The sequence below is a fragment of the Juglans microcarpa x Juglans regia genome, chromosome 5D, assembly GCF_004785595.1.
Source record: "Juglans microcarpa x Juglans regia isolate MS1-56 chromosome 5D, Jm3101_v1.0, whole genome shotgun sequence".
NCBI classification, from domain to species: domain Eukaryota; kingdom Viridiplantae; phylum Streptophyta; class Magnoliopsida; order Fagales; family Juglandaceae; genus Juglans; species Juglans microcarpa x Juglans regia.
This window is the reverse complement of record NC_054602.1, coordinates 25,715,817-25,728,069: the sequence shown is the minus strand read 5'-3', so window position 1 is coordinate 25,728,069 and position 12,253 is coordinate 25,715,817. Positions and strand designations below refer to the sequence as shown.

Below are 12,253 nucleotides of genomic sequence, written 5' to 3'. Positions count from 1 at the left end.
TAATGTTTAAATCCCCTCCAAAACACCAAGGAACATCCCAATGGCAGCTAACACCCGCCATTTCATCCCATAAAATTCTCCTACTAATATCCACATTAGGACAATATGCCCCCGCAAAAGCCCATTCAACTCCATCATCCATACTCTTGAATCAACAAGTGTGACAGAGATATGATAAGGATAAGAGTAGATGGTGTATAGGGAAGAAGAACTTCTTGCTCTTTATAAGGTTTTAATGAGGCTCCAATTATATCATTGACTAGTCCTTTTAGAATATAGGTCATGTGGTTTGGGTCTTCTATTGGGGTGTTACAAATAGTATTAAGAGTCTAACCCAACCAGAAATGTGGGACTTAAGCCGTGCCACCTACGATAGATTGGCCCGACGAGGATGTCAAGGGGGAGATTGTGACACCCCATATGATAAGGGTAGGTGGTGTATGGGATCTACACGCCCTAATGGAAGACCAAAACCATATGGCCTATACTCCAAAATGACTAGTCAATGATATAATTGGAGCCCTATTAGAACCTTATAAAGAGCAAGAACGTCTCCTTCCCAAGCAATGTGGGATCTCATACACCACCTACCTTTATCCTTATCATATGGGGTGTCACAACAAGCCATCATAAATTCTCCCACATAATAATCTACCATATACACTACCCTCCTATCCCACATAACAACAATACCACCCAAAGCCCCTTTCGAAACTAATTCAACCCATCCCACACATTGACAGCACCATAAACTGTTGACAATTGTTTGATTAACCAATTTCAGCTTGGTTTCTTGGAAACAAAAAACATCAGCCCTCCATTTTCGAATCAAATTCTTTACCCAAAGATGTTTTCTATAGTCGTTCAGCCCCCACATTCCAATAGATGATCATTGGTTTCATTGATGACTATAACCAACCCTCTCCTTGCCTTCATCTCTAAAGGCACTTCCTCCCTTTGTAGTATAATTTATAGAACACGATAATCTCTTCAATTCCATACTTTTTTGAGGCGGATCTAGCCAAAAAAGGTTTACCAGCCTCAATAGCTATTAAAAGTGCTCTAAATTGTTCCTCAAAACCAACACAAGATACCCGCACATTCCTTAATTTCATCCACTTTCCTCAACACCCAATCAGATGAATTATTGGGCCAATCAATTTTAGGATGGAAAGAATTCAACGGATCAAGGTCCAATTCATCATCAGACTTCCCTCAGCTAGGCGTGTAACGGGTTCAGTTCAGTTTGGTTTTAGACATATTTTACTGAACAAGATTTGAAGAACTGATACTGCACCGGTTCACCCCTAAACCGGTATATCCGGTTTTACCGATTTAGTCCGGTTTTTCCGGTATATATATTATAATGTATAATAATATAGTGATATATTATAGTATATTATAATATATAGTGATAATAGTATTAGTAGTTATACTAATACTATAGACTATATATTATAGTATATATAGTCTATAGTATTACTAATAATTATATATAGTGATAATATATAATTATTTATATATAGTGAATTACTAATAGTATACTTAGTATTAATTATAATATATATTAGTATACTTACTAATATTAGCATTAATACTAATATATATTATTAGTAATCCACGCACATTATAGCCCATTATATATAGTATTAGTATAACTACTAATACTATAGTGATTTATATAGTTATTTATATATAGTGGATTACTAATAGAATTAGTATTAGTATATATATATATATAAATTAATATCATATAATGATATAGTATTTGATTATGTATGTTAGTGATAATATGCTAGTGATAATATGTTATATTTGATTATATTTTTTTTTTATGTCGGAGAACCTCTCCAAGGCAGGGCCCTTCGGACCCACCTCTGCAGAGTAATCCCCGGTCCCGTGCATTGCACCCTCGGAAGTTTTCCTACACAGAACTGGTTAAATCGTTGGCCTTTCACCAGGGGTGTGGCCCCAAAAGATTGTTTGCACCCATGAGGTGTTAAACATTGGATCTTGAAGAGAGTGATACTCCAAGACCAAGGCCTTCACCACTTGGGCCAACCCCTTGGGATTTTTTATTATATATTTTAGTGATAATATGCTTGGTTACATATATTTTAGTGATAATAAGATGGTTACATACACTTTTTATATGAGTGTATATGATCAAATGTATAGCAATGTATTTATCAAAAAGAATATATAGCATAAAAATGTATTTATCCTTAATATATATATAGTTTATATTAATAACATATGATCAAATGTTCATGCTTAAGATTAAAATTTTATGTTACATCAATTTTATGTCATAAAATTAAAGTTTTTAATGATAATGTTATATCAAATGTTATATTAAGATTTATAAGATATTAAGATTGTTTACTTATCAAAAAAAAATATTAAAATTTATAAGATTAATTTTATGTTATATTATGATTATACATGAATAATAGGATTTTAAATTTTAATATTATATTAATTAGCAATTTAGCATATAATATAAAATTATTTTATATATAAATTATATATAAAAATTATATATAATATAAAAAATATTTTATATATTATAAAAATTAAAAAATATAAATATATATATGAGCCAGTCCAGCTCAGTCCAATGTCAGAAAAAGAAAAACTGGAACCAGACCGGTTTCAACCAGTTTTGAGAAAAATAAAACCGTTACTGGATTTAACCCATCGGTTTGATTCGGTTTATTTTCACCCCTACCCTCAGCTCCCCTAACTCACTAGCCTCAGCATCCTCCTCCCCACCAAGAACCATTTGCAACTCTAAATTATACATCTAGGTGCAAGGGACCCTAGAAACACACTCCTAAATAGACATTACCTCTCAGTTCCACATCTCACGTTACATCCTCCACTTCCACCCCCTCTAACACCTACTCAGAACCTTCAAAACATAACTCCATAGGTGTCGGTAACTGCTCAGATGAGAATTTCCCAACACTGACATAAGAATCTCCTCTCAAGACCTCGGCCTTAGTGGAAATCAACAAACCCCCCTTCGCTGGAGTTAAACTCGCCACCTGAGAACCCCCAGAGGATTCAACAACCACCATCCTCTCTTTCTGTGATGAACATGCAACCATCTGAGCCATCGAGGGTTTGTTCTAAGCCTCCTCAGTTTGCCGATTCTCATATCCGTGTAAAAGGAGTTTCATCGTTGGATAAGCCACCGTTGGAGAGCCTCTCGAAGACTCACTTGGCGCCGACGACCTTGTCAGAAGTCAAAAGGACCTATCGGAGCTACCGAGCCCTTGGGTTGGGCCTCCAGTCCACTCAAGACTTTTGGAGCCCCGTTTCTCACATAGGGGCTTAGCCCTCCATTGCCCAGGCCTGATTACTGGGCCTCGATCCAGCCCACTTCATCCCATCAACTTTATTATTTTTAAGACACTTAGGCCCACTCCTCAATTCCACCATCCCTTTTCCCTCTACCTTATCCACTATAGATACGCCCAAGCCCATAAACACACCCAAACCTTCATCTACCTTCTTCAACGATGACTCCAACCTCTCCTTCCAACCAATTAATTCTGCCCTTACATGCCACAGTGTCCCTTCGACTTCTCCAACTTTTTGCAGCAACTCTAAAGGCCAGCCAATCTTCCTTCCATGAAACTGCTTCCTCCACAAAACATATTCCTTATGCTACCATCCAGCACCAACTCATCCTTCCTGAAATTACCATTGCCATAAATCTGTTGAGGACAAGAAACCTCCTACCCAAGATTCATTAACGCCAACAGGTAAGATGCTTCACGATATAGATTAACACCTTTTCAAGATGTCTACAAAATCGCCTTCTTACCTCTGGTATCCTTTTCACCACCACCATTCAAAGAAACAACGTTGTTTTCGGGAACTAGACCAGAGTTTCTATAATCAACCATCTCTATAATTATTCTTACAGAACCTGCCCATCCATCACCTTTCCTCCCTTTTGGAATCACAATAATTCCATTTCCCAAACCAGTGCCAAACTCAACCAGCTTCACAAACCTCCCAAATACATTTTGACACTTTTGAACCATAAAAACTCTATTACCCTCGGCTTTTGTCTGAAAAGATTCCTTATTGCCTGATAACCTCAGACAATCCTCCATCACCTTTGCCATCCAAACAGCCATACCTCCACTGAGATGAAGGGACTTAGACAACTTCCTACTCCTCTCAGTAATACAGAAAGAGTTTTCACCTTTCCTACTAATCACGAACCTCTTAGCTTCAATCCAAAAACTACGATCCATCTTCATTAACTAATGAAAAAAACTAAAGGAGAAAGAAGGTAACGAATCAAGGGAACAAAGAAAGATTAAGGATCATCACCGGTGAGAAGCGCCAGGTTTGGAAGATGAAAGGACATTCAAATAGAAAACTTCTGTTAGGATCGACTGACCCTAGTCAAAGAACACAAATATTCTAGATGTTTAATCAAACTTAAGTCAGACAAACAATTTCATAAACGAGATTACCTTTCTCATGAGAGCTTCATACAGAAAATTTGCAATCTATCCTCGTCTAAACAACTGAGTAGACCTTGACCCAGGGCATGTGTGTATTTCACATCACAAATATGCTGCTTTTGTATTTTAAGATGCTGAAAAACTGCAAAAGATGGCAACTCTTGCAAGATCAACTCGCACGTTACTTCATCACCAGATGCAAACAACCGGTTTTGGCTTTCCACGTCTATAATCGCAGATCTTTTTGGTAGTCGAATGTCATTTACATTGGCAGATGCAGAACCCAACTTTTGAAAGCAGTTGCTTCCCACTCGGTTATAGAAAATGTGGGAGCCTTGTATTCCTTGACCAATAACTTGGGAAGGAGTTAGTGCAGGTTGAGTAAAAGCCATATTTGACATCTCAACTTTGGGACGATACGAAGCAACAATGTCATCACTGCTGGGAGAATAAGCAAGGGATATACAAACTCCTTGATTGTCTGTTTGAGGAACCAAAAATGGCCTATACAGAAATCAAAAGAAAAATGTTAGAACAGGCTATATAATAATATATGGCCTTCATCAGCCCTAAAGAAGCAAAATAATAGACTAATATTAGGATTAGTTAAGGGGAAGACTGTAAGTATAATGGAATGAAACACTTACACCTCCTTTACTACTATTTTACTACTCAATTATTATTATTTTTTTTTATTTATTTATTTTTTTTTTTGCTCTTTGAATTTGGATTAAAAATCTCACAACATAACCTTCTTGCATAATATAGAAGAAAATAAATTCAATCAACTAACGAATCATCTAATTTAATTAAAAATAAATTGAATTTTATAAAAATTGACATTCTTTTGCTCTGAGTCAATTTTTATAAAATTGAATATATTTTTAATTAAATTAGATGATTCGTTAGTTGATTGAATTTATTTTCTTCTAGATTATGCAACAAAGTCATGTTCTGGAATTTTTAATCGAGATTCAAATAGCAAACGGAAAAAAAATAACTGGATAGTAGAGCAGTAGTAAAGTAAAGGTATCATTACCCATTTTTTATTGCAAAGGCACTCGACCATAGATGAATTAAAAAAAATGCCAGAGGTGGTGATGACCATAAATTAAATATTTATGGATGCCGGGTTTTGGATGCATTTAATCAAGGTTCAAAGTTGCTCAGTGAGTTCTGATCAAACAAACAATTAAATATTTCAAAAATGAATAATAAATAACCTGGAACTAAGAAAAGAAATCTAAATTGATAAATAAAAGCACTTAAAAATAAAAGAAAAAAATTATTATTGTATTAATGTAAGAAGAATACATTATGTATGTTGAAAGTCTGACTGCCACTCACAAGGTTGAACGACAGCATGAAACCAAAGACAAAGTGCCCATGTGAACCAACAAACATGGAAACACTGAAAGATATTTTGGAATTCGAAGAAACATTAACTGCATGAATAGAAATATAATGACAATATAAACACCCATATTTTTCCAGGATCTAGTTGAATTTGAACACAAGCACTAATATGCAAAATACAACCTACAATAAACTTCATCGCATCTACACTTAAATCTAAAGAATTTCAAACTAAACTATTTATATGCTCAATTTATAGGTGGGAGATATAAGCAAGACAGAACATTTAAGTTTCAAACTAAATAGAACTTCAATCATCACTACCTTCTCCAATATTGTCTCATAAAAGCTTTTAGATTGTTTGAGGCCCTCTAAGTGGCCTTTACTGTGCAGTTGGGGGCTCTAGATATTTCATTGATAAAAAGACTTTAAACCTAGGAATTCAAAAGGTAATCAGAGCTATTGGTGATCGATATTATAATAGATTCATTTAGAATTATAGCCACTCCTACCTAGGGAATTTAAAGAAATTTAAGGGTGGATGAAAGAGCTTCCTAAATATAGATGAAAAAAGCCAAAAGGGTAATGAAGAAACCATTATTGGATCTCAACACCTTTAAGACACTAAAAGTCATTAGAAGTATGACACAACAGAATGCATACAGAAAAACAGGGAAGAACAAAATTCTCAAGTGCATTGAAGAATTAAATACAGATGAAAGAAAGAACAAAATGATAATTAAGAAACAATCATTCTTGGATCTCTACACATTTAAAACACAGAAAGTCATTAGAAGCGTGACAACAGACTACTTTCAGAAAACATGGGGAGAAAAAATAGTTCCGGATTGCATCATGAGTAATCAGTTTGAACTAAACAAAGGTGAAATGTGAAATATTCAATAAATTCAATGAATATCAGTTTATCCGCATGACTATATAACTGAGCTAGAAAGATGAGAAAGCTCAAAGCTACATGCATACAATGATTACAACGTACCCTTCTTCGGCACCACCAAAGTTCCAGTGACACAGGCCAATTGACGAAGCAGATAGGACAGATCTAACACCAGGCAGAAGAGTTGAACTGTGTAAAAGTGAGTGAATGGTATGCACAGGATTGCTTGTCAGCCCCTTCAGGGAATTAACAGGCCGAACAGTTTGGCGCACGTCAAACACCAAAAGGGAGCCATTCTACAATAAAGGAAGTAACAGATCAGAATAAAAAACAAAGGTCCACAAGATAAAAAAAACACACTAGTCATACCTGCAGTCCAGCATATATATAATTTGAGTTCTGGAGATCCCATGAACATGACCAAGCAGCAGCCTGGAAGTACATATTCTTCTGTTTAGTTAATGAAAATATAGAAAGCCAGAAGTACACATGTTTAGGCATGTGTAGAGAAAGTAACAAAGAGAAAATGGTGTTACATAAAGATCATTAATTGACACATTCAACCAGCTACGAAAAAGAACTAGATTAAAAACCAAACCTCGCATCATCAACATAGCACTACAAACTGCTTATCAAATATTAAACCTAGAACTACAAACTGTACCTTTTAAGCACTTGAATGAGACACCCCGACTAGTGCTGAGCTGGCATAATCTATGTGATAACCCATACTGAGTGAGTATAGGTGGTGAATAGGATCCCATGTTACTTGGAAGGGAGAAAATTTTAATCTTTATAGTCCTTTTGGAGTAGGACATTAAATGCGGCTTGGGTCTTGTAACCACCCGATCCAATGTTATTAGAGATGCAATATGGATAATCTTATTGGGCCTAGATTAGGTTTAATGAGTGATTTGGATTTAAGCCCATTTAATATTTTATGGACCAATTGAGCCCTATTTAACTAGTAATTGGCTTAAGAAATTCTCTAAAAGCCCAAAGGTAATTATTGGACGAGTTAGACTCATTTTAGAATTTAATATCAGCCATTAGAAGTTTTCTCATTTTAGAATCATTCACTCATAGAAGTCCCTTGCATAATTTCAGTTACTCCCAGTTCTATGTTAAATATGTTTTCAAATTTCAAACTCTTATCCATTGATCTAACTGAGTTCCCTTGAAATGTACTACTCATTTTCATACGGAACTCTTTTGTTTCCTAGCATCCCAACCCACTGACCAAGTCAATTTTACACATTTAATCAAACCCACAACTACCGTATTATCAAAAATAAAATTAGTCGGCCAACCGGTTTCACCAAATTACAATGTAAACAATTGACAATTGATCATGACCGAGATTTTTGCTCACGCTCGTCCAACCAATTCTCCCATCTATATATATCTCTTCTTCCCCGGCGAACTCTGCAAAACACAACAACCCACGCTCACAACAGACCCTTACTCATAACCAAACCACCCCGAAGCACCTTCTAGCCAAGCCCATCTCACCGGTAATCACTAGAACTCACCCAGAAACAACCGGCCAAAAGTTTCTCTCCTCCTTGCACTATTCCGGTAAGCCATGCTTGATCTTCACCCATCCTCCTCTTCATGGCACAGAGGAGGTCGAATAGTCACCACCGTAGTCCTCAGCCCGCCACTAAGCACCCAAATGGTACTAGTCTGGCTATATTTATGAAAACACATGACATCTTTAGCCTACGGGAAGTGGATGTTACAAGTCTCCCTTAGGGATTTCAAATGGTATCAGAGTCGATCTCAACCAAAAGTGTGGGACTTGAACCATACCATCTATGATGGAATGGCCCAACAAGGAAAGTCAGGAAAGTAAGGGGAAGATGTGTACCCCGTATTGAGTATAGCTGGTGAATGAGATCTCATATTGCTAGGGAGGGAGAAGTTATTGCTCTTTATAATGATTTCAATGGGCTCCAATTATACCTTTGACTAGTTCTTTGGAGTGCAGGCCCAAATGTGGCATTGACATCAACCCCCCCCCCCCCGGGCGCAGTATTACAATCTAAAATGGAGAATAAGATTTCGATTAGAGAAGCCACGCCAAACTTGGACTAAGTTAAACTCAAGTTAAAACTTTCATGCTATAATCCCCATTCTAGCCTCAAAGGTGATGACTGTTAACTAAAGTTATTAATTGTATTTCAAAATATTAGTAATACATACTGAAATGAAATAGCTCAATTGCCCAGGTTTCATGCTCTCAAAATGTAAGGACCAACATCGTAGGCTTTTTTTGGCCCATTTAAGGAACATAACCCAAGCCTCGGTTTTGGTTTTACAAAGGCGCTACTGAATATGGTGAAGGGGCAGTTTCCAGTTTTCTTAGAACTTGCTAAACTGATTGCACTAATTGTTTTTAAATCCATCTCAGGTCTTTTTTCACTTCTTGCCTAAAAAACTTTGATCCAGCTTTACCAGATTTACCTGACCAGACCCAACTTTTAATCCTGACTCCTAGACTCTGTAAACAATAAGGTCATGGCATGCAATTCAATGTGTCCAAATATTTCAAAGCACCTAATTACTTGTCAAATCAAAATTAGTTCTGGATCTAACTGCTGGGTTCACAACATTTTATTATGAGCGCATGGTGGCACAACCCAAATACATCAAGTGTATACAAGATAATCCACCCTTTAGGAGAGATGGAAAATAAATAAGGGAAGCCAGAGAGACTTTGAGCTACATCCAGTCACACATCATGCTAAAGAACTAGAGAAATCAGCTCTTCCATAGTCTTCTTGCAATCTTTGAGATGTCAAACATTTTGTTCCCTCCATAAGTGCCACATCAGATATTAAAGAGACTTTCTCCAAGCTTCCACACTGCAGCTGCCCACATTTTGAATTCTCCAAACAGCTAACCATTCTGCAACTCTTTAAGGTATGATCCCAAGTAATGCCAAAAAGCTTGAATACCAAGGCCCAAACTGATCTAGCTAGCTTGCGATGCAGCAACAAATGGTCAACTGTTTCCCTGCTCTTCTCGCACATGCAACACCAACCCTAATATTCCCATCCTTCCCAGATCGTGCATAGTAAAGATTCTCCCTAATGCAGTCGTCCAAACAAAGAACGCCACCTGCAATAGAGCTTTGTTCCTACAAACTCCTTTCAAAGGAAAGGTAGTACATGCAGGGCATAAAGTATGGTAGAAAGATCTGACCTCAAACTTCTTTGTTTTGGAAGGAATCCAACGTATCTTATCCACTCCCCCACCTCCCATCTCCCATCCTGGGAGAATGCAAGAGATTGATGAATGTCAAACAAGACTCCAATTCCCAATCACGTGTTAATCAGGTAAAGGTAAAATTCCATTATCTAGAGCCATTACAGCTTTGTCAAGCGTTAGCCACCAAGGTAACCTTGCCACAAGCAATCCTGAACAAGAAGAAAATAGCCTTCGAAGGCCTATCACCACAATCTGATCCTAGCCCCCGTTGCCTACCTCGAATCTATTAAAATAGTTACTATTTTTTTCCTGGTATATTTGCAATCACAAACCCCATTAGCCCCATTTACTTCATTGGAGTCCCCCCCCCCCCCCAAAAAAAACAATGTACAACCAAACTTAATGTCCACCATTGATCACCATAATGCTTCCCTCTCAGTGGCAAAACACTAAAGCCATTTTCCAAGCATAGCATGATTGAAAACCAATAAATTTCTAACACCAACCCCCCACCCGAGACTGGAGTACCAATCTTTGGCAAGCTCGACTAGATGATATTCAGACTCCTACACAAGTCCCCCCATAACAGATCTCTCTGCAGCTTCTCAATCTGATTTGCCACTCCAACTAGTATAGAGCAGATAATAAGTAGGCAAGTTGGATAAAGTTTTTTTTATACAAGTAATTATGAATTTTATTAATAGAACAATAGGCATAGTCAAAGTATACAAGATTTATATAAGAAAAATGCCTAACTAGAATTTACATTCGATACAAAAAACTCATGAGCACTAACCTCAAGTTAAGAAGTCCACTTCTAAGCATGACCCACGCTAGACCCACTCTAATTAGCACCTAACCTGGCGGATCATGCTCCAGCGCATTGAACTCATGCGGTTCCAACGTGCCCAAAGGCCAGAGGCTTGCCTGCATTTATTATGGTTTGGGTGTTGTTGCCCAGGAGAAAGTGGGTTCAGGCTTTCTGACTTCACTTCTTTTTCTGGTCATTCCGCTCTATCGATAGATCGATGGTGGTATAAGATATCTATTACCCCCAACGTTCACTCTTCCATCTTCAGCTGGTCTATGTATTCATCCCATCATGTTCTAGCTACCTCACAATGTAATAACAAGTGAACCATAGTTCGATTACTTATCAAAAAAAACAAGTGATCCACAGTTTCCCACTCAGGCACATACAGCACTAGTCTATCACAACAATCCACTGCTTCCTTTAGTTAGATAAACTGCATTTGATCAAATTTAATCTGCCTCCTTGTGATTAATAGAGTGGTTTCAACCCTGCTAAACGCCATTCCATTTTCTCAACGATGTCATCTCAGATTGTTTTGGCCTTAAATGAAATGATGCCCCCTAAAGGTAATCCCATGTAGTTTCAAATTGAAGAAATATGGACTTAGAGTTTTTTTTTTTTTATTTTATAACTAAAAATTTATTGATGCCAATAGGCGTAACCAAGTACACTGGATGTATACAAGAGAAAACATCTAGTTGGGGTGCAAAAAATAGAAGGATAAACCCATCTAGGAAGATGAACCTAACAAAGCCCTAGCCTAAACCCAAAGACGCGCCTACCCCAAACCACCACCAGTGCACCAATTGCTATCCCACCAAACCAGATTTTGCCCTTACACCAAGCCACTCTAAATTCTCCAACACACTCCTCAATACTTGAAAACTCCGAATAGGCCTACTAAAAATATACAATTGGTTTTGTCTTCCCTCTAGTCCTCCCTCAACTTGAACTAACTCCCTTATTGTCATAGTTGATTGCTCAAGTAAGACCTTTTAACTCTATGCTCTTCTTAGATCTTGATTTTGTGCCAAGTACATGACCCACCTCTATTGCAGTGAGTAATGTTGTGAATTGGTCCTCCAATCCTTCCATGTAATCCTCACACTGTTGTATCTCATTTACCTTGTCCAAAACCCAATCTAATGATGAATCAGCTATATTGTTAATCAGTGGGAGAGATATCAGGGGAACAACATCTTCTACAGTCTCAGCTCCAAACTATGGACCAGGCCCTAAAAATTGCCCCTCGCAAGGCACCAATGACAACCCCGTTCCTTCCTCCACACCAATTCCTAAAACTCGCATCTCCTCCACAGCGCTATTGATGTTGTCACCACCTTGGCTAAAGTTATGTGTCGACCCACAAGATGTCTGAAGAGGTACACCAGTTACCTCCGACGTGGGTGGTGGAACCATGGTTGCCATTTGAATTTTGGGGTTAGCGGAAACTCCCCCAAAACTTGGCAATACATCAGATTC

At 37.4% G+C, this 12,253-nt stretch overlaps 1 protein-coding gene across 2 annotated transcripts in view; it reads right to left on the bottom strand.

Annotated features, from left to right (window-relative positions):
- The window catches only part of LOC121264541 (E3 ubiquitin-protein ligase RFWD3), a 44,794-nt gene that overhangs the window by 4,185 nt on the left and 28,356 nt on the right, over window positions 1-12,253 (bottom strand). For both annotated transcript variants that reach the window (XM_041167780.1, XM_041167781.1), the window contains 3 exons: window positions 7,114-7,176; window positions 6,847-7,040; window positions 4,500-4,994 (listed from right to left, as the gene is read on the bottom strand). In XM_041167780.1, coding sequence (XP_041023714.1) covers window positions 4,505-4,994; window positions 6,847-7,040; window positions 7,114-7,176 — 747 coding nt within the window. In that variant the 3' untranslated portion in view covers window positions 4,500-4,504. The remainder of the gene's footprint in view (window positions 1-4,499; window positions 4,995-6,846; window positions 7,041-7,113; window positions 7,177-12,253) is intronic.